This window comes from Protopterus annectens, chromosome 7.part0, assembly GCF_019279795.1.
Source record: "Protopterus annectens isolate FY-2018-M chromosome 7.part0, PAN1.0, whole genome shotgun sequence".
NCBI lineage: Eukaryota > Metazoa > Chordata > Ceratodontiformes > Protopteridae > Protopterus > Protopterus annectens.
Window position 1 is genome coordinate 1,991,686,579 of NC_056739.1, and position 24,113 is coordinate 1,991,710,691.

The window sequence follows — 24,113 nt, forward strand, 5'->3', positions numbered from 1 at the left end:
TGTTGCTTGAATGCACATGTCACAGTACCTTATGATAATTTTTGATCCTCTTCTCCAGTTGATAAGAGCTTATACAAAATTATTGATGCCGATTCAGTACTGACATTTTAAATTCTAGAAAACTTCTACTGATGTACTAGAGTACCTATTGCCTGTGGTCACTCACTGACATTCAGTGTTGAGAAGAGCTCAATAGAGGTTTAAAAGAGCTCAGTAGAAATTTGCTTAGTGTCATAAGAACATAAGGTTAAAATAAGTATTGTGCACATTCTAAAATTTTATCCAGAAGAGTTGGTCTTCATTTTGTTCCCTTTATACAAAATGCAGTTTCTAAAGAGAAAATGCCTCTAAGGTACAATGATTCTGACTTAATTTGAGATGTAAACTTGCCAATATGCAGGTGGCTGATGTGCAGAATAATCCATGTCTAATTCACTGACAGCAGAAAACAAGAAGATAAAAATCCATAAATGGTTTTCTATTTACTCTTTGTCTGGCTTGCCTGTGTATTGTGCAAGGAGAATAATGTGGAACATATACAGTATGATGATGATGTAAACATGTATAGAAAAGTAACATGACAGAATGCTTTTGAGTTGGAGATGAACTATAATAAATTGTAGTGAAATACATTGTCTACCTTACGGATGATCAACAGGCACACTGTCTTACTTGTTTCTTATCTAAGCTCAGCAGCTGAAGAGATCCAGAGTAAGCCAGTCTTGTAAGAAATGTGAAAGACTCTGAGAAGTAGGCTTTCTTTCCTTGCTTTGTATCCGGAGAATCAGTGATTTAAGCTTCTTGCTAAGGATACCATGGAAGGAACTTCCCGCCCTGGGGGCAGCCATTAGGTAAGAAGAAGATTAAGAAACCAAGACCAGAATCTTCCTCTGTCCAGCCTCCACTGGACATTTCTCCCAAGGTCAGTGAGAACCTGGAGGTTTGCCTGGCTTTGTTGTCTGATTCCTCTGCTGTGACCAAGTTGGAGGATGGTGAGGATCCAGCTTTCAGTATATCTAATGAAGCTTTCCAGATGTCCATTTCAGACATTCAGGGGAACCATGGTTGATTATTTCCTAGGGGCCTGGTGGAGTTGTTCCTATTTTAGTTAGGGAAGATGTCACAACTTCTGTTATTGAATGCCATCTTGTGTCAGAGCCTTTTAAGTTTTACAGGGCAGACGTCCCATTAAAGAAAAAATAAAAAATTAAACATGTCTCACCTGCTCTTAGGGATCCAGAGAGTGAGTGGCAGGTCTTCACTCAGGGTTTGTTTAATGCTTTGATGGCATTAAAACTTCCTCAGGGGGTTTCTGTTCCAGCCTCCTGCCTTGGTCCTCAACTCCACTTAAAAGGCCCAGGTAAAAGGATTCCTCTGAGGAGGAGTTGGATTATGATGAGGAATCCCTTGCTTACTCTTCCCAAATTCCTTCTTCTTTGGACTATGGGTCAGAGGAAGAGGAATCTATCAGTGTCTTTAGTAGGACTTTCAGGATCGCAGTGTTCACCAGTATTCTCTTACACAGTAATGCTTGTCTTCAAGTTTCCTGTTTCTGTATAGTGCTGAGAGAAAGCCTGGCTCCCTCAAACCCCACCTATCAGTTGTTTTGATACATTCAGCACTGTCACCTCATTTTAATTAGCTTATTTTTTAATGTATGCATTTGCTAAACAGGTAAGCCTGCCGGACATGTCACTTTTCAAGGAAAACCTGGGGGCACTATCTGGCTAAGTGACTTGCTCAGAGTCACAAAGTAGGCAAATGGAGATAGAATATATCAAACCCTGTACCCATTTACCTTTTGGTTACAGGAGGCAGCTCATTAGCAGTTTGGAGCCTTAACCCTCCGGACTTAATGTGCATCTGCTGGAAGTAACAGCTGCTGATGTTGTAAGAATTTTTGTGTATCTTCAAGTGAAGAAAAGTGTTTAAACACCACTGCAAGTATTTATTTATGCTCAGGGAAATTTTTCTGCATGCACAGCACTGACAGTGATGCTGTGAAATGACAAGTGGCTGAATCTGTTCTGTCATTGCATATGTACAAACAGATTCTTCCACTGGAATTCAAACACTTATGGTGTCGTTTACTGCAACACACTAATGTGTAATGAGTTGAAAGTATTTTGTAGCAGGTATAGAGAAGATGGAATGGAATACATTCATCATCATCATCTAACCCCTTTTCCCCCTTTTTCTGCATGGAGTTGAAATGTCGTGTCAAATGTGGCCATCTCTGTCAATTTACTGCCATTCTCCTACCTTGTTCAACAGACATGGCTGACTCTTTCAGGTCTTCTGTCATACAGTCCATCTACGTCTTTGCTGGATACCCTTGTTTCCTTATTCCATCTTCCTATCTGTCCAAATCTTCATCATAATGTCTTCTGCTTTCCTGCACATTTGCCCGAATCACTGTATTCTGTTCTGTTTGACCTTCTCTGCAATTATAGCTACTTTGGCTTCTGCTCTGATGTCCTCATTTCTTCATCTGTCCCACAGTGTGTATCCCACAACCTATCTCATACACTTCATCTCCGTCACCTCTAGCTTCCTCAGCTGCTCTACCTTTACTGTCCAGGTCTCTGTACCATGCAGTAGTACTAGTCATGCCACTGTTTTTTCACCTTACTTTTCAGGTTCTTTGGCACTTTTCTGTCATACACTACCCCTGACATTCTGTGTCAGTAGTCTGCAACCCCGGTGATTATAGCTTTGGCCGCCTCATTCAGAGTTCCCTTTTGCTCAACCACTCCACCCAGGGAATGGAATACATTATGAGGCTATAATAACTTTTCAGGTTATGAATTTTGCACTAGGCAATTAAGTAGATGGAGGCAGAGTCAGAGGATGGCAATGCATGTCCCTAAAAACAAGCATGGGGGGCACAGCCCATGACCCAAAACATGCATTCTGCTTGCTGAGCATACTCAAGCAAATCTGCAGTCTGCGGCTACCACTCCACCCATACAGCATAAGAAGGAATCAGTACTGCAAAACTAAACAAGGATATACATTTTGAGCCTCAAGAGCAGGAGCACACTCAAGCAAATCTGCAGTCTGCGGCTACCACTCCACCCATACAGCATAAGAAGGAATCAGTATTGCAAAACTAAACAAGGATATACATTTTGAGCCTCAAGAGCAGGAGCACACTCAAGCCAATCTGCAGTCTACGGCTAGCACTCCACCCATACAATATAAGAAGGAATCAGTACTACAAAACTAAACAAGGATATACATTTTGAGCCTCAAGAGCAGGGTCAGCCCACCCAGGCATTCTACTTGTATTTTATGAAAGTGAAGCTATTACATCAGCAGTATTTCTTAGTTCTCAGCGTGCTAATAAAACTGACTGTTGTAGTCTTGTGCCCCCCCCCCCCCAGCTAGTGCAGTAATCCTTACTGCCCAATAGACAGTATACATTTAATTCAGATCCCTGTGACTAAATTAACCATCAAGCAGCCCTCTCAGTGCTTTCTGCCTTAGTTTGTATTACTTGGAGGCCCACCTGTTTATTTGCATCTCTATACATTCCCCTTCATTGCTAATGTATCTCCCTACTCTAATCTGTGCACAAACTGGTTACTAATCAGAAAGTCAAAGTGAAGACACACTCCCAACCTTAATAAATTTTGCTGTCTCTTCTCTCGTTCACTTTACAGGTAGTTTGAATTTTTACTTACCCCCTCTGAGGCCTTCACTGATAGTTTTCCACTGATTGCCTCTCTGGTTTCTTTGCATTCCACCTGGTTTACACCCCTTGTGCTATCTCCCTCCCTCAATACTACGTCTGTATTAGAATCCTGCTGAGCATGGAGCCATCTTTAAATTTCTAGTCTCCCACCAGGACACAAGTGCTCTTCAGCAATTGCATTCTGCTTGCTGGTAAGCCATTAGACCTCAGGACTTTGTTTAAAATGTTCAGATTTGTAAAGTAATACTTACTTTTTACTCTTGTCTTGGAGGGCTCTGCCCCGTTCCGTTTGCCCTCGCTAACGCTCAGGCTCTCTCCGCTCCCCTGCCCTGCCCCCTATTCCCTCCCACCCTCACTACCTCTACATTTATAGTAATCACAGCTACACCCACAGCCCTCACATCACCTCCACCAATCACAGCTCCTCAAGTCAGATCACATTATACACACCAACTTGCTCCACAGAAAATACTCCCAATCACTCTTATTAGGCATTTTTTATGTCACCCACACTACTTACCCATCCACATATAGTGCAACCCTATAATTCCTATTCAGACTCCCACCTAGTACCATCTTAAACTTTATAACCATGACTATCACACAACTAAGTCTAGTCTGTCTTCTCATAATTCTTTATAACACCACAAGTTATCATGCTAGCAATATCCCTAAACTTAGTAGTACAACACTACATTATGCACTCTCATATACAGACACCACACATTATAATAATGTCTGTCCACAATTGTTCAAGAACTACATAACAAACCATTTCAGAACTAAACACATATGCTCTCATTCCTACTCCAAAAAAACACAGTACTTTCTCACACTCCTCACCAAACTCCAACATCTGTATCACCATTTTAACACCAGGCTCACCATAAGTGGGGATATCCACCTCAACCCAGGCCCAAATCCATCCTATCCAACACAAACTGCTCCAACACAAATGTCAGAACATAACACCCCCACTGTCTTCATCCAAGGGCAGATCAACAACAGCAGCAAAACCATCCATCTTTTAGTGCTAAATATTAATATTAGAAGTATCAAAAATAAAATACCTGAACTCCAGGCCACAGTAACACACTACTCCACAGACATAGTTGCTTTAACAGAAACCTGGCTAAATAAAAACATAGCTAACTCAGAGGTTCTCCTTACTGGCTACATTATCATTAGACAAGACAGACCACTTCTTAAAGGGGGTGGAACTGCCTTATTGTATAAGTCCAACTTAACTGTACGTTAATTAACAAACTCCTACCCTTACCCCAATAATTGGGACATACTTATCTCACAACTTCAACTTCACCCTAAAAAGGTCATCACCACAATTGTGATCTATATTCACCTGGTAATACACCTGCTAGCCTTGAAGACTTCTTATCCTGGTGTTCTTCCACATACTGACAAGAAAGCCTTATTCTGGGGGATTTCAACCTAGATTGGTTCACCTGCATATCAGAACCACCAAGTAATCTAATAAATCTCCATGGCTACCAGCAGCTAGTCCAAATTCCAACTAGATGTGATAAAAAATCTAAAAACGAAATCCATCCTTGACTGGGTCCTAACTAACAACCCCACATTGTACCCCCACACAGGCTGTCTCCCAGACACCCTAAGTGACCACAACATAATATACTTTATACGCAGTAGAACAAGCATATGCAAAACCACTAACGATATATCCACTAGAAACACAAAGATATTCTCTCCTGAGGTCCTCAGTACTTTACTCTGTAACTGTGACTGGGCTGCCTTAAAAACCCTCCCACTTGACCAGGCTGTAGCATATTTCAGCAAAACATTTCTACAACATCTAGACACTGTCGCCCCATTGCGCAAAATCAAGGTTAGAACCTCTACAAACCCCTGGCTCAGTAAAGAAACCAAACAAATCCTCAAGTCCAGAGACTCTGCCTGGCTTTACTATCAAAAAAACAAAGAAACACAAAGCCTAAGTACCAAGAACTGCGCAACCATGTAAGAAATGCATTAGGCTGGACAAAAAAATCCTACTACATGACATTACAAACTAAATACCAACACAGCCCCCAAAAATTTTGGAAAAATGTAAACCAGCTACTAAAATCCACCCAAAAGGCTACCCCCAAACCAACCACCCCTGACACTAAAGTTCCCATCGAAACACAATTCAACTCCCCCTTTGTGAACTCAGTTCTATCCTTAGTATCACAGGACAGTTCCTTCCTTGCTAGCCCCCCAACACAAATAACACTAATACAAGCTTTACCCTCAAAACAGTTTCCACTACTTAAATCAAAAGCATGCTCTCCAAACTAAAAACCTCATCAAGAGCAGCCGACCTACTCCCCAGCTATTTCTTGAAACTCACAGCAGATGCTATTGCTGTCCCAATCTCCACTCTCATAAACAGATCAGTTGTTGAAATCTATGTGCCCAAACTCTGGAAAATATCCTATGTTACACCCATACATAAAGGTTGAACCTCCACTGAACTTAATAACTACAGACCCATTGCTTTACTCTCCCCCTGGCCAAAATCCTAGAAAAATGCATCCATACCCAGATGCTAAAATATCTCCTAGACAGCAACATCCTGTCACCTACTCAGCATGGTTTCAGACCTGCCCATAATACCACTACAGCCCTGCTCTGCTTCACAGACACAGTAAACCGTCTCAAAAATGAAGGCCTGCAGTTGTCAACTCTTTTTTTGGATATGTCCAATGGATTTGACACAGTCTCGCACCAAATCCTGCTGCCAGTATCACCTATCAAATTCCACTCTTACCTGGTTCCAAAGCTACTTAACTGACAGGTACCAAGCTGTGAAATGGGAAAATTCTCTCTCTCCTCAGCTGCCCATAACTATAGGAGTCCCACAGGGTTCTATCTTAGGACCACTACTATTCACAATCTTCACAAATGACCTCCATACCTCCACACAGCATGCATCTATCATTCAGTATGCAGATGACGCTACCTTAATCTGTGCTGCATAAAACATTCCTACCCTCTTGCAAACAACTCCACTAGTATTTTCTGACGTTGAAAACTACCTAACCAAAGCCCAACTTATCCTCAATCCAAAGAAAATTTAGCTTATGATTATAACCAGCTCTAACAAAAACATTGATAACAGTCAATTCACTATCTACTCCACAAATGCTACTCCAATCGCTCCAGTGGCACAGGCTAAGCTATTGGGAATAACCATAGACTCCCACCTAAAATTTGATAGTCATCTCAAATTAACTATTAAAAAGGTACATGCCAAACTGGGATCACTCTACCGTATCAAACCATTTCTTACCAACAACACAAGATCAGCCATTGCTCGCTCCCATCTTCTATCCACCCTACTCTATGCATCTCCCATTCTGACTAATCTCAACAAAACTGAACTAAGTAAAAATGGAAGCCTGCTATAACAGAATTGCCCGCTTTGCTGCAAGTTGCTCATATAGAACTCATCACTGTACTGCTTTGAGACAGCCTCACTGGCTTGAACTGCCCAACCTCCTAACCTACGATCAGCTCTGCATCTGTCATTCTATCTGTTACCTCCCCAATAAGTGTCCTGCCCTCAAAACCCTAGTACAACATCACTCAGCCAAATGGCCTCTTAGATCATTAAGCAAGCTACTACTAGAAGTCACCAACAGCTACAATAGCTTTGGAGATGCACTATATAGTAGTTCAGTGGCTAAAAAATGGAACTCTGTCCCCACTAGCATTCAAAACACATCATCCAAAGCCTCCTTTAAAGATCTCATCAGGCAACATCTCAAGCAAAGTTGGCAGTGCCATGATTGCTTCCCAGGCTAGTGAAAGCGGATAAGGTACACATACTAAACCTAGAGTACTTGATTAAGATTGAAAACTATTCTCACAAACAGTGGCTAATCTACAATGTATGTACTGTACCTGTGTACTGTGTATGTATTCTACTTATGTTCCAAATTTCAGCTGTACACCATAAATCTATTAAGTACCTTTATTTTTAAATATTTTTTTGTTTATTCTCTCCACTGTAACTGTTGATTTGGTGCATACCACTGTAAAATCATGTCTGTTGTAATTTGTGTGTATACTGATCATGTCTAAATGTATCTGTATTTTTTCTATGTGGAGATTTTCTCCCTGGGCCTCTGCTGAAAAAGGGCCTTTTTGGCTCAGTCAGACCCCCGGTTAACAAATGTAAAATAAAAATAAATAAATAAAATACTTAATCTGCCAATCCTTGGGAGCATATATTCTGGGAGTGTTAATGAGTTGCTTTAGTACAAAAATGACATGAATAATATGCCAAGTCTTACATTTGGAAGAGAATTTAACCTCAGTATAGAGCTGTTTTATTGAGTAAGTCTAAAATAACATGCTAAAGAAATGGAATTGTTGCATTTAATATGGATAGTGACCAAGAAAGCCATAACTACGAAAATTGGAAACAGAAGACAAGTCATCAAAAAGAGAGGTGGAAAATTATTATGGAGATTAGAAATATGAAACTGAGAACTATTACAGATTAGAAACAGTTTCATACTAAAAAAAAAAAAAAAAAAAAAAAACAGGCTGTATGGGATGCTGTATTGGAATTTGTACTTGCAGAACAAAGTACCCAATATTTAAATCTGTTTAGTAAAGTAGACTCCAATACAAGATGGTGAGTAACTGCTCAGGTTGATAAGGCAGTGTAGTGGTGCAGAGGTTAGCATTGTTGCCTCACAGCAAAAGGTTCTCCAGTTCAGTTCTCGACTGGAGTGTTTTCTGTGTGGACTCTGTATGTCCTCCCTGCATTCACGTGGGTTTCCCCTGGGTGCTGCTGTTTCCTCCCACATTCCAAAGACATGTGTCTGGAACGTTTCTCCCAGGCCTCCGCTGAAAGTGGGCTCTGTCCCAATCTGACTTTCCCAGTAAACAGATGTTTAATACATAAATAAATAAAACTTGTAGTAAAGTATAAATAAAATAATAAAAGAGAGTTATTGATAAAAGTAGTTATGTTACGCAAAAAAAAACAAAAAAAAAAACAGGTAAAATGCTCATACAGAAAAGCCTCTTAGGCGACAGTTTTATTTATTTATTATTTATTTGACATGTGTTGACCAAGTTAGTCTGACTGAGCTATTGCCCTTTTTCAGCGGAGGCCCAAAGAGAAAAGCTCCAGAGTTATACACAAAGAACATACAATATACAATATTATACAGGCAAGCATATAGTATTTAGTTATGTTATAATTAATAATAAAAAAATGAAAAAGTAACAGTCAGTAAAGCAGTAGAACAGTTATGGTTGATATAACAATATACACTGAAAAGGATGCTATAAGTAAAGAAATATATCAGTGTTCACATTAGATGGTGTAGACTCTCAATGTATTTACAAGGTAGTTTGAGGAGATTTGATTACAGAGGTAGCATATATAGCAGAGTGGTGTATTCTCAAGAAAAAAAGATACCCAGGCAATGCAGAATGCCTGCTGTGTAATACCTTAAACCTCTTAGGAAGGAAGCCCATGGGCTAATGAAAAATAAGGAATTAAGTGTTTCAGCTACATAACCTCTGAAGGCCCACTGAGTTTTTTTTTTAACTTTGTCTTTATTGATGCATTCAAGGCAATAAAACTAAACCCCACTATCTGTTGACATAACGTGTAGTCACTACAGTATACATGAGTAGCTTGGCCATTCCCTGAGAAAACACAACTTATAAAAAAGCCTGATGTCCATAATAATAGGGTGACTGCAAAATATCCCATAAAACAATATAAACAGATACAAATGTGGCACAGAAAAGTCACAGAGGCAACAACAGCAAAAAAAAAAAAAACAGACAGTGCAGTCAGTGCTGCCACTGACCAACTGTACTCACATTCCTGGATGAAAAAAAAATCCAGTTAATCAGCCAGAAGAAAGCACAGTTTAGAAATGCTTGTGGTTAACATTGCACTGTAAAGAATCATGCAAATGCACCCACAGAGTTTTCTCTTCAGTTTCGTTTGTCTTTTTTTCCACTTCTGTTTTTGATATCTACCTCCAGCACCTATCATTTGACCCAATGTCCCTCCTTCATATCTATAGAAAGGACAGAAGATGAGAATATCATGGCATGATACTTTCTGTACAGCACAGGGAGAGTTTTCTCATTTGCTGAGCCTCAACTCCATCCCTTTCACGTATGCATGGAGTGACATCAGTGAAGGGTCTTGTGTTAATAGTACCACACTCTCTTCTGCATACAAGCTAACTGTCCTTCCCCTGTATTTTTGTCTCCCAGTGTTATAACTCCTGGCACGCATGAGGATCTCCAGCAAGGTAGGAAATCTAGAACCAAAAATAAAAAATAAAAATTACAAACAATGGATTCCCTGGAGTCCAACTTTAATAACACAAAATAAAATTTTAAAACGACTAAGCGCTTTCGCCATAAATCTTTGTTGGCTTTCTCAGAGTCGTGAAGTACATGATCAGTAAAACCTCTTAAATAGCCTGATAATTACACAGCAACCAATCGGATCACATATCCTTAGTTCAGTAGTGTTGTCAGCTCACAGTAAACTTAAAGGACAATTGCCTCAAGTAATAAACAAAGGCATATGAAGTAACATTATTAAAAATCTTTTTTGTCATATGACAATACTGTTATTCCATTCAAAAAAATAAAATAACAATGAAACTAAACAGTGATAGTAAAGATCAAAATAGAATAAAAATAAAACAAATTAAACTTAACTATTAAACCACAGTAGCTCTCTATTTGAGAATAGGGGCCATAGATACAAAATCATTCAACCCAGGTTTGTGGGTAACATTTAATCTCAATTGCCATTTAGTCTCCCTAACTTCTAGTTCTTATTTAACATTGCCTCCTCTCTCGTTGGCATAAACCCTGTCAATAATAAAGAATGAGTCTTTTGTAGTTGATACATTCTAAAGTATGCGTATATAAAACATTATGTGCATTTTTGTTCTTAATATCTCTAAGATGTTCAGCAATATGGTCACGTAGTTTCCGTATAGTTTTTCCTACATAATATCCCGGGCATGCTGTACAAGTTGTTAAGTATACTACCATACTGGCGTTACAATTACAACGGCCTGGGCAACTCAAAGTATGGTCATAACTGCTAACTGAAACACAGGGTCCATCATTTATATTTTACACATCTTAAACAAGCCACATTTATACATCAAAGATTGTGTGGTTTATTGGGCTTTTAACTGTTCCTCCAGAATGTCCTTTATATTTCTGCCCCTACTGTAAATTACTCGTGGTTTTGTTCCCAGCTTGTCCTTCATCTCATTACCAAAATTCAGTTCCCATAACCTATTAAGGCTAGCCACCAAGAAAGGCGTTTCTTGATTATATTGTAAAACTAATGCATGGTTGTTTACTGGGGGCTTGCTGTCAATATTAGTAGCAATAGGCGCTTTTAGGACAGGGCAAAATAGAGATCTCCTCTTCTTTGATATTTCCTTCTTAATATTGAGAAGTAACTTTAATGGGTACCCCCTATTCCTAAACATGCCTATCAAAGTATATATTTCTTTTTGGAAAAGCTCGTCATCACTAATGAGACGTGATAACCTTAACATCTTTCCCTTAATGATGCTTCTTTGGTGTGCCGGATGGCAACTGTCATAATGGAGCAACATGTTAGAATATGTTTCCTTCCTGTAGATAGTGCTTAACAACATTCCATTGTTAGCCTCCTTCATTAGATGGATGTCTAAAAAGTCAATTTCTATATTGGCCATTTATGTGTTAATTTTAGGAAGGTGGTTGTATCATTGAGGTAGTCAAGAAACTTAAGTGCTTCACTTTCCTCCCCTCGCCATATGATGAGGCTATAATCCAAAAATCTGATGTAAAGCAAAGTAGTGGCCATAAAGGCAGAGGAAAAAATATGACATTTCTCCCATTGAAGGAGCACCAAGTTCGCCAACACTGAGGCACATTTGGCCCTCATCACTACCCCTGCAACTTGGTGAAAAAATTCACCTTCAAACAACAAAAAATTGTTTGTTAATACCACCTTCATAAATTACACCAATGTTGTTGTCAATCCTACTGCATCCGAACAAGCTTTTATGAAAGAGGTCCAACCCCTCCTTGTGTGGTATCACCGAGAATAAGTTTATCACATCTACAGTCAGGAAAGAATATTCACCATTTCCACTTGCTTGTCTCTAATTCTAAGCAGTGCCAATAATCTTTAAGGATATGTGTAGCTTCACCCACAGCCATAGTGGTCCATTTATCAATGTAGGCAGCTTATGGGTTCAGTCTTAGAACCCCTGGCAGCTACACTAGGTCTAAAGGGAGGGTTATATAGAATCTTGGGAATACCAAATATGACTGGGGTGATTGATGTCTCAGCTGTTAAGTATTTTAGTTTGCCAGGGTCAATACTATTTTGAAATAAAGCATCTAATAGAAAACTATCTATGCTGTCATAAGCTCTGTTCACCTCGTTTTCGAAACCCTACTATAGGTTGAGGGATCATTCAAAATGTCATACATTTTAGACACGTAATCTTTCTGTGTCATTGTAACTATCCCCCCTCCCTTCTCTGGCTTCGTAAACCTATAAATGTTAAGTTGTCAATCTCGCCTTCATTCTTGCTGGATGGGTTCGGAGCCAATCCTCGGCCCCGACTCGGCACTTGCTAAGCTCGAGAGCTAATTTTACCAGCTCGAGGCAACCCTATATCCCATGATGCAAGGCGGAGACTACCCAGATCTCGTTTGCCGCTTCGCTAACGAGGTGCCTTCTTTTACCAGCTCTAGGTAAGTGTATAGTTTTTGAGACTTTTTGTCTATCCCCCTTTAAATTTATATATATAATTGTTTTTTGTTAACTGTAACGACTTACTTTAACCCTATTCCCGTCAGTGTTCCCTTTTTTTTCGAGTATTTTATTCCCTTTCCCTAGCTTAGGCCTTAGGCCTTCCCCTCCCTAAATTTTTTCCTGTCAGGGATTGTTTGTGTATGACTGTGTGTTATCCCTGTTTATTTTAAATTGTTGGATTGAGTGTGTTTGTGTGTGTGTTACTGTATTGTGTTTCCTTGACACAGTTATGTCGAAGGACACTAAGGTCTCAGGCTTCAAGAAGTGTGACTCATGCTGTCAGAAGATGTCTCTGACAGACGGTCACACTTCTTGTGTTTATTGCCTGGGACCTTTGCACCTGCAGGACTCTTGTGCTATCTGTCATGCCTTCAGCCCAAGAGTCCTGCAGGAGCGAAGAAACAAGCTGATATTAAGGGGCTTATTAAAGCCCGAGAGCTCCCCGACTAAGTCGGCGCCGGGGAAGCCCTCGAAACCTGTTAAGCCTTCGGCTGGGACTTCCAAGCCGTCTGCTTTGGGTTCACCCTCACCAGGGTCGAGATCGGCTCCGGCCGGAGCCGATCCTTCCACCTTACCAGTCTCAGTATCGGCTCCATCCGGCGCCGATACTGCCCAATCCAGATATTCATTGTCGGCTCCGGCTGGAGCCGACGTATCTTCGGCTCCGTTGGCTCCATCGATCTCAAAAAAGAGATCTCGATCCCCTTCAGTGGAATCCATACGTTCGGCTCCGAGATCACCCTTGCTGTCGGAGCGGAGCCATCGGAGCCGTTCTTCTTGGTCGTCCAGGCTGTCTGATCACGACCTCGAGAGAGTGGTGAGTAGACTATTAAAGTCTCAGGCATTGGCCCAAATACTCCATAGCCCATCTCAACAGACGGTAGCTATTTCACATCCACCAAACATTCCTCCTTCGACTCTCTTACAGAGCTCGGAGCCGGAGCTCCTCGGAACCGGCACCGTTGTAGCTTCGGAGCCGATACCACCCCTTTCGGCTCCGTCGTCCTCTGCTCCGATTTCCTCCTTGAGACCTTCATTGGAGGGATCCGGGCGTCTGGTCTCCCTCGTCGGCTCCGAGGGGGCGAGTGGCATCGGACCCTTGTCCGACCCCGTTCTCCCTCTCGGAGCTTCGGCGTTGGTGAGCTCGGCCCCGACATCTGCCTCGGAGCCTTCCCTCTCGGTGAGGCCTGGGGTTCCTATCTCTTCGGAGCGGGAACTTTCTGGTCTCTCCGACGGGGGAGCCTTCGAGGTGATGAGGAGTGCACTTGCCCCTGGGCTTAGTCAACGGACAGTTCCATCGGCTCCTCCCACTACAGTGCCTGCTGATGTCTCTTCTCACTCTCTTGCTCCCGGACCCTGAGATCCAACGCCTCAGGTTTCCCCATTGGGAATATCTTCCTCTTCCGAGGCTTCTCCTGATCCGTCAGGTGAACCCCCGCGTAAGAGGACATGTAAGAGGAAACATCTAGACTCCCCTGAGTCTACTACATCAGATACTGACCTGGATGAGTCGGAGGGATCCCCAAGGTCCTCCTCTGAGGATGTCTCATTCTCAGACATCCTTGAACTCCTTAAGCAGAGGGGGAACTGGCCCTCCCTTAATCCTTCCGAGGACGAGTCAGTATACCTGGAGGCGTTCAGATCTCGACCCTCCACCTCCTGGGTGTCTCCGCCTTTCGACCCTCTTATGGAGGTAGTGGCTCGGAAGGCGTGGATGGCTCCGGATTCGGTGGAACCTATCCCTAGGAGGCCTTCAAAATTTATTACGGCCCCACAAGATAGACAATATTTAACAAAGGGTGTCCCAGTTGATGCCATGGTGGTGGCTGCTGCCACCAAGAAGGAACGAGCTGATCCTTCAGTACCTGTCCATCCTCCTAACAAGGATTCTAGGACTATGGACAGGTACGGCAAGCGGATTTTTTCTTCAGCGACTTTTGCCATGAGATCGCTGAACTACTTATGCCACTTCACCCGCCTCCAAAGAGATGTTCTTAAAGAGTTGGGAGAAGTTTTACAGGATCCGTCAGCTGCTGGGTCTCAGGATAAGATTAGCTCACAGCTAGGAATCCTTAACTCCATTGTTAACTCCTCCATGCGGCTGATTTCTTATGCAGCCGATGGAGCGAGTAGGGCTGCAGGCATAGGAGTGGCTTTAAGGCGTCAGTCCTGGATGCGGCTTTGTAATTTTGCAGACCCCTTCAAGGCGTCCTTCACAAACTCCCCCTTTGATGGGTCGACCTTGTTCGGACCTCAAGTGAAAGACACTTTGACTAGATGCGAACAAGATGGCAAGACTCTTTCTGCCGTAGGAGTCCGTTTCTCCACCCCTTCAAGACCTTACCCCAAAGGACAGAAGGGAGGGAAAATGTGGTTCCGCAAATCTCAAGGAGTCACGCCTGACGCACAAAGTCAGTTTACCCCCAGAGGCAGAGGGGGTAACAATAATAGACGCCGCCCTAGGGGCAGAGGTGGTCCGCAGAATCAGGGTAGCAGAGAGCCTCTCTCTGACAAACCCTTCCAGCATCCCTGAGATGTTGCCCGATTGTCCGCCTTCGGAGGCAGTCGGGGGAAAATTATCGCTGTACCCAATAGCCTGGCTTTCCCTTTCTCAAGACAAATGGGTACAGTCAATTATATCCGAGGGTTACAAAATTCCCTTTATTCAAACCCCAATTCAACAAAAGGGAACCCTTCCAGACGTTCCACCTAAAGGAACTAGCAGTACTAGAAATATCAAAACTGCTAGTAAAAAGAGCCATCCAGCCAGTCCCAGCGGACCAAATAGGATCCGGAATCTACTCAAGGTTCTTTTTAGTTCCAAAAAAGACAGGGGACTGGAGACCAATATTAGATCTGAGCAAACTCAACAAGTTTATAAAGAAATCAAGATTCCGGATGGTCACTCTTCAGTCCATTCTGCCCTTTCTGGGCAAGGACAATTGGATGTGTTCGATAGATCTTCAGGATGCGTACTATCACATAAAAATTCACAGACGCTCCAGAAGAATTCTCCGCTTTCGGCTGGGGACCAGTCACTTCCAATTCAGAGCCCTGCCCTTTGGACTCACTACAGCCCCCAGAGTGTTCACCAAATGTATGGCAGTGGTTACGGCTCACCTGAGACGTCAAGGATTCCAGGTGTTTCCATATCTAGACGACTGGCTCCTCACTGCCACCACTAGGCATCAGCTTCTCCAAGCCAGAAATTACACCATTCACATTTGCAGAGGGCTAGGAATTTCTATAAATTTCGAAAAATCTGCCTTGTCGCCTTGTCAGTCTATTACTTTTATAGGCGCAAGATTGGACACTGTACAACTTTCAGCAAAGTCAACAGACCAAAGGATCTTGGACATTCAAAGACACGTCCAGGTGATTCTTCTCAGCAGCAAAATTCAGGCCAGATTTGCTCTGAAGGTTTTGGGTCTTATGGCGGCCGCTGTAACACTTCTTCCCCTTGCCCGCTTTTACATGCGTCTTCTACAATGGATGCTATTCACCCAATGGTCTTTTCAACAACTTCCCATGCGTCACAAGATCATAGTAACTCCAACTTGCAAAAGGCATCTGACTTGGTGGATATCGTCCCCTCAAATCCATCAAGGCAGACCTTTTGTTCCTCTTGCCCCAGTTGCCACGGTTACATCGGACGCCTCCCTGATCGGGTGGGGGGGGGGCATTATCAGGGCAGAATGGTCCATGGCACTTGGCAACCTTTCGAGTACCATCTGCACATAAATGTTCTGGAGATGAGAGCAGTGCTTTTAACGTTGCAAGCCCTCAACGACTCTCTTCCCCTGGGAACTATTGCAGTCCAAACGGACAATATGTCCGTAGTGTGGTATATAAACAAACAGGGCGGAACCAAGTCCTATCCATTGTGTCGAGAGGCTCTCAGACTTTGGCAATGGGCAATCTCCTCTCACCGGTTTCTGATAGTAATGCACATCCCCGGGAAATCCAACATCATAGCGGGCAGAATGAGCTGAGCTATTCTCATGCCTCACGAGTGGTCTCTCAAACAATCAGTGACGGAAGAGATTTTTCAGAAGTGGGGCCTTCCTTGCTGCGACCTTTTCGCTACACCTCAAAACAGCAAATGCCCAGACTTCTTCTCTCTCTTCCCCCTTCCAGGCCATCCCCCCAGAGACGCTCTAACCCAAGATTGGCCCCGGGGACTTCTTTATGCTTTTCCCCCTTTTCCGCTGATACCTCAGCTAATTCAGAAAGCAACCACCTTGAGAGCCAAGTTGATTCTCATTGCCCCTTATTGGCCTCGACAGATATGGTTTCCGTTCCTACATCATTATCTCTTGGTACAGCCATGGCATCTGGACCCGGTTCCAGATCTGCTGACCCACCAGTCGGGTCAACTGCACCAATCCATACCTTCTCTCAACCTCACTGCTTGGTTGCTCCACTTCCATCCTTAGCCAGGCTTCCTATGATTTCTAATCCTGTACGGGATATCATAGTAGCTTCCCTAAAATCTTCTACCAGAAAGATTTACACTAGTAAATGGCGATGTTTCTCTTTCTGGGCAAAAGCTAGAAACTTAGACCCCTATACTGCTCCAATTCATTCGGTATTGGACTTCCTAGCTGAGATTTTTCATTCAGGATCCTCTTCTTCCACAGTGAAAGTTCAACTGGCAGCCATTTCAAATTTTCATATAGGCCTTTTGGACCACAACATTATGTCACATAAACTTTGCAAGGCATTCCTTCGAGGTATCTTTTTATTGAAACCTCCGATTAGAGACCCCCCCACCACAGTGGGATCTAAATTTAATTTTAACATCCTTGATTCTTCCCCCGTTCGAACCTGCAGCTGCCTGTTCTTTGAAATTGTTTTCTTGGAAGACACTTTTTCTAGTTGCCATTACTTCTGCCAGGAGAGTATCTGAGCTTCATGCTCTCTGCATTCATCCTCCCTATTTAATATTCCACAAAGATAGGGTATCTCTAAGGACTAATCCGTCTTTCCTACCAAAAGTGGCATCGCAGACCAACCTAAATCAATCCATTGATCTTCCAGTGTTTTTCCCGAATTATTCTGATAGAGCGGAACAAAAGTTACATTGTCTTGATGTTCACCGCCAGCTCAGATATTATCTGGACAAAACTAAAATTTTTAGGAAATCTGATCAACTGTTTCTATCCTATGCAGACAACAGGAAAGGCCTTCCAGTTTCCAAGGTAACTTTATCTAGATGGCTGTCTTCTGTGATCACTTACATTTATCAGCTCAGAGGTAAAGAGTTGATTTCTAGACCAAAAGCCCATTCTACCAGAGCTCTAGCTACATCTACAGCTTTTCAGGCTAGACTTCCAATAGACACTATTTGTGCAGCAGCCACATGGGCCTCTCCTCATACCTTTGTTTCACATTACAAATTAGACTTGGCCTCCAGAGACAGAGCGAATTTTGGTTCCACCGTTCTCAAGAGTCTGTTCCATTGAGCCACCCAGGATAGAGGTGCTAGGGACGCGGTCCCATCCAGCAAGAATGAAGGCGAGATTGACAACTTAACATTTAGAAGTTATGTACCTACCATAACGTTCCATGTTAGTTGTCTTCTCTCGCCTTCTTTCTTGCGTCCCGCCCTCCATCCCCCTAGCCTGGTCAGACCGGGAAGATTATGCATCTTCTATTAAGAGGTTATTCCCTTTTCTAGCTGTTCAACTTCTAGTGTCACTAGATTAGGTTGATCCTTTCTAGAGGGTTATGATGTTATTTAGTATTGTTATTTTTCTTCCTCCTCTTCAGTTGGAAGAAAATATTACTATTTCTTTAGCTACCAAACGAGATCTGGGTAGTCTCTGCCTTGCATCATGGGATATAGGGTTGCCTCGAGCTGGTAAAACTAGCTCTCGAGCTTAGCAAGTGCCGAGTCGGAGCCGAGGATCGGCTCCGAACCCATCCAGCAAGAAAGAAGGCGAGAGAAGACAACTAACATGGAACGTTATGGTAGGTACATAACTTCTAATTTTTGTTGCCAGCTAGTTCTCTCAAGACCCTTGTTTCTTCATGTGTTAAATTGTTGCATTTGACTTTTTTCTCTTTAACAGTCCTTTTAAATTCCTGTTCACACATCTTTTCGAAGGTTGTAATTGCTGGGTGGCTTGGGGGAGTAAAGAGACTTCAACGTTGCAAACAGTTAACCGTATTATTTTCACTAGTTTGATCCTTAAAAAATAATCATAAATTCAAGTGCCTAGTGTACATTTTTAAACCAATAAGTACAGTAGCAATTTCAGTTTTATACTCAGGAACAAAAGAAATACCTTTCCTAAATAAAGATGTACATCACAAATATGCACGTCACTAAAATGATATATAGAAAAGCCATCACTTTCGTGAATGCCACATGGCATCAACGCATTTTGTTCAAAACTGTCCAAGTCACCACAGTCATAAAAAGCATTGTGTCCATCAAATATACTTGCGTCCATCAAAAGTGGCCTCTCCTCCGACCCCGTTGTTGTCCCTTGTAAAAATTGTTGTTCTGCCACCCCTTTGCGACCCATTCCCCTGATTTCTCAATCTTTAAGATCTCCTCGGCTGAGGTCTCTGATGCAAAAAAATGTTCATGGTCAGTTCTGTTGTCTTCCTCCCTCACATTTTCCATTTTATTAATGTTATGAGAATTATCACTTACAAATACTTGATGCTCATTACTGTTTTTCTCATTTTGTCTTTGATAAAAAAAACAACCTGGTAAGCTTTGTTGTTTACATAACCACAAGTATCTCTGTCCAACTTGCACTGTTTCCTGGTCAAATTGTCCTTGACAAAACAACCTGTCATGCAGTACTTTGTTGTAATTAGTAGTATATTGCTTAAACAACAAATCGTTGACAATACTTTAAGTACAGCAATTTCATTTTGTAATAAAGCTAACTTACTTTGGTTGCTTTTAATAAGGATGTCCATCATTTCAAAACCAGTCCTATCAAAAAGGCCTATGAGTTCACAGTACGCTGAGAGCCAGTTTTCTATCCCCATCGGTTGTTTCCACAATCTTAATCCTTTCAGTACCTATTTCAGGGCTTGGGACATACTCAGAAAGACGTTATCAAGTTGAAGGGTTCTATATTTCTTGCATAGCTTTTCAAAATTATTGAGCTATGTTGTGAGTGACGCATGATTAACTGTTTCATTTCTGCTTGCAAAGTTTATATTAAGATAAGAAATGTATCTGTCTTGAATTAGACATTCTGGTATTTAAATGGCCTCACAGCTACCCTCTAACTCCTTTTCACCTGGTTAGGCCTACTGTTTGAACCCAGGTCTGATGTGCATCATTCAGGGCTCCATCTCTTTGCATTGCAGTGCTGTCTGTAGCTGTTTTATGTAACATGGAAACATTAGTAGCCTCACTTTTGATGCTCATATCTGTTCTGTCCTGAAATTCTCTTGATGTAGGCAAAAATCAAGTGCATAACTTTCAGTATGGTTGTCTAGTTATTTGTTACAAATGCAACTGATAACTTAGATGCTTAGACTGTTCTTATTGTGTCGACTGGCAAAACACTGAAAATGATTAGTATTCTTTTTTGTGTTCTGCACTTAAGTTATTTTTATTGACATTTGATTTTGTATTTTAGAATGTATGTTTTTGGAGGCTGGGTTCCACTGCTAATGGAAGATTCCAGAGTCCCTACACATGAGAAAGAATGGAAGTGCACAAACTCCTTGGCTTGTCTGGACTTGGGTATGAGATGTAATCTAGAGTGTTTTGAAGTTTTTTTGGGGTGGGGGTGGGGGTATGCATTTTGTACAAATTTATTCATATAAAGAGCTGGGTACTTGGAATGTTTGGCCCAAATCTCACTTGTTTTTTTTTTTTTTTTTTTTCATTTTGTTGGACATTTAGGTACTTTTCCGTTATCGGGGCAACAGTTGTAAGGCGTGTGGATGGATAGACCTAGCCTTGAAATTGCAATGTAGCCAAGTTGATGTTACTGAGTAAAATCAAAATGTTTTTTCCAGTTTGCAGATATGTGAAATGCAAATGTTTGTCACATCCATCCCTTTCCTAGTACCTCTGAACTCTAATTTTCTGGGCCTTTCAGCTTTTGTTACCACCACTAGCCTCATCGTTTTCTATGCGCCATGAAATTGTAGCAAGATATCTGGGTAATTCCAAGCTAGGGTGTGACTGACCGACGTTATTTTGTGAGAAAATAAGGAAGTGCTCCTCTTTCCAACCATCAGTTGCTTGGTAAGGGAATAAAGTCACCACTCTGTGCTAAGAGATTGTATCTCAACTGCAATTACTATTAAACAGCAGAAGCAGCATTGACTTCAGATCTCCCCATTCACAGTGTGTGCACATTGACAATGCTGGGAGACCTAACGCAATGAGGTTTACAAATCATCTGATGGTCGGAAAGAGGAGCACTTCCTTTTTTCTTTTCAAAAATTAACATCGTTTTTTTACACCCTCTGTTTCATTTCACCGGGGATCGTTTAACGACTGCCTGTATAGGCAGCAGGGACTTGCGAGAAAATAGCAAGAGTTCTGTAACCGCAAAGCCAAAACTGAAGACAGAACAGAACACTGAAGTGACCCCTGCTGACTTGTCAGAAAAGCAGTACTAGGGAGAGGAAGACAACAAAGGTAAACCCAGAAAAATATTAGGCAGTGGTGACTTCACATCAAGTGCACTTTTAGCCTGTTGCCCCGATAACGGAAAAGTACCGACATTTACATAGTGCTTTGTTTTGCTTTCTATCAGAAACTGATGCATCTGATCTTTGTTACTGTAATTAACATTATGAAATCAGAAATTAAGTTAAAATATCTAGAGACATTTGCATATTCTATTCTAAATCAATAAAAGTCTTGATCTGATGTCAGTTTTCATTTTATCCTCAAATGTGGGTTTGGATCTGAGCCCTCGGATCTGACTCGAATGTTGCAATAGCTCGTGGCAACCAAAAAGCTCTCTGGCACCCTCTCTTACCCCATAATCCCTCTCTCTCAGTCACCTCAGATCTTGTTTGCCGCTTTACGAAGACGTGGTCATCCCTGACAGCTCTCGAGCAGTTACGTTTTTTTGCTGTATTTATATTGTCTTTCCTTTACAATTTTGCAAAATCTTTGCCCTTTGTTCTTTTAAAAGCTGTTTCCTTCTTCCGACTGTTCTCTGAATTTTGCTTGATTTTTTTGGTACTGTAAAACTTTCTTCCTATTTCCCTTTCCTGCCCTCCTCTTCACTAATGTTATATTCATAAAAAAAAAATAGTAGTAGTTGTGTTTTTCCTTAAGAAATGTTTTGATAGTTATCTCGTTGTGCTGTGTTTTCCCTTTTTGTTTCTTGCTTTGGTTGAGTGTGCTCTGCCCTGATTATAGCAGGAAAAACAGACAGGCCGGCTGGCTTTAAAAAGTGTTCAAAGTGAGGTCACAAAATTCCGATCAGGGACTCAAACAGTATGTGTGTTTATTGTCTTGGTCCTTCCCATCTCCAGGAGGATTGTGACATTTGTAAATCTTTTAGTCCTAGAGCTCTAGTAGAGTGTATAAATAAGTTGATTTTGAAAGGCATGTTGCCCTCCTCATTTGAGGAGGCCATTTCTGACGCACACAAAAAGAAAACTGATTTGTCCTCTAAATCTGGACACTCCAGCCCAGCTTCCTACCTGTCCTCCAGATGTTCGGACAGAGGAAGGAAAAGACCTTCGTCAGCTCTGAGGATCTCTATGGAGCCAACTCTAAAACTTGCCAAACACTTGGACCCAAAGGAGGCTTCTTCTGATCCCTCAACTTCGAAGACTCCTCCATCAGATCTAGTAGCTTCGGATTTGAGTCTCTCTGTGTCTAAGGATAAGTCGGATCCATCACTGTTGTATCTGATGGGGAGTTCATTTCAGGCAGTTTTTCCCAGGACTCGGTACTCCCCATTTATAGATCTGATTCCATCACCGTTCTTGGGAAGGCCAAGGTCATTGTCAGCATCCTTGACTCGCTCCACTAGAAGCCTTAGGGGATGGGAGGGTGGCCTAATTGTTAAGGTGTTTGCCTTACAAACACAAGGTGCAGGGTTTGAGTCTCACAAGGAATAACTGGCTAGGCTTAAAATGGCTCGCAAGGGCAGTTAGCGTAGTACTAACCTATGAACCTATGATGTGCAGAGGATAGTCAAGATGATCCTCTGGGCTCAAGGCTCTGCAAGGCCCCCTTTGGTTCCTACACCCAAGGGTCAGATGTTCCGAATTTCATCATCCCCATTTCATGTTCCTCCTCTGACCCCCTGGAGGTTTTGAAATCGTCTGGTCTGATCCACCAAATTCTATCAACACCAGAGCTGATGATTCTTCCTTCCTGAGCTTCGACTTCTGCTCTGAGTTTCCCGGCCCATTTGAAGCTGGAGACCTGTGGGGGTCATGGCGGACCTGTCAGGTCTGCAGGGTGGGTTCAGTCCTGAAGTTCTCGGAGCCTTCCCCCATCACAGAGTTTCGACCCAGATCAGCCCGGCCCCGACTTTAGCTTCAAGACTACTGTGCCCTGAGGTTGAGGGAGCTGAGACCAGAGGACACCGTCATTTGGGTCAAGGTTCCTTCTTTTCTCTGAATAGTCAGCTTTTGAAGCTCTGGTGAGAGCTATGTCTGCTTCGGCAGTCCAGACAGTCTGCCCCATGAGATCCAGAGTCTTTTCCTTGCAGATTTTTACCCATCGTGTCTTGGCCAGACCTCCTACAGGGACAGCATGTCCATAAACCCCAGGCTATCCATCGGGGTTCCCCCTCCTCCTCTTATACCTCCCTGGAGCTCCCCAAGGAGGAGGTTCCTCGGAAGATGAAGTGCAAGAGGAAACATTTAGACTCCATGGAAGAGTCCATCACTGAAGACACTGACCTCGATGAAGGTAAGAGATCCCCTCAGTCACCACCTGATGATGATTCTTTCAGGAACATCCTTAAGATCTTGAAGCAGAGGGGTGGCTGGAAGTCCAGCAATCCCTTATCTGAGGAGTTGGTGTACCTGGAAGCTTTTGGATCCCATCCATCTACCTCTTGGGTGACCCTGCCTGCCAATGAGCTGATCAAGTTGATCTCTTGGCAGGTGTGGGAAGCTCCATACTCCATTGAACCAACCCCCCTCAGAATAAAATAATAGTGCCTAAAGATAAGTTTTGGTCAAAAGGTGTTCCAGGAGATGCCATGGTTGTGGTGGTGGCCACGAAGAAAGAACTTGCTGAGGCAAGTTCTACTATCCATCCTTATAATAAGGATTCTAGGATGATGGATAGATGTGGGAAGCACCTGTTTTCCTCAGCGACCTTTGCCCTGAAGTCCCTGAATTATCTTTCGCATTTTACCAGACTTCAGCGGGATCTGCTCAAGGCACTCACAGATACCCTCTCTGGATCTGTGTCTGAAGCGGGTACAGCTTTGGTTACCTCACAGCTGGCCACCCTACATTCCATTGCAAACTCCAAAATGAGGCTCATTTTGCATGCAGCCAAAGGGGAGAGTAGAGCTGTGGGTTCAGGTATCTCTATGAGGAGACAGGCCTGGATGCGCTTGTGTGACTTTGCTGAGCCTTTTAAATCCT

General features: G+C 42.5%; 1 protein-coding gene across 2 annotated transcripts in view; it reads left to right on the forward strand.

Moving 5' to 3' along the window:
* LOC122807290 (host cell factor 1-like) overlaps window positions 1–24,113 on the forward strand; it is a 3,131,707-nt gene that overhangs the window by 1,006,568 nt on the left and 2,101,026 nt on the right. For both annotated transcript variants that reach the window (XM_044078414.1, XM_044078415.1), the window contains exon 6: window positions 20,162–20,268. In XM_044078414.1, coding sequence (XP_043934349.1) covers window positions 20,162–20,268 — 107 coding nt within the window. The remainder of the gene's footprint in view (window positions 1–20,161; window positions 20,269–24,113) is intronic.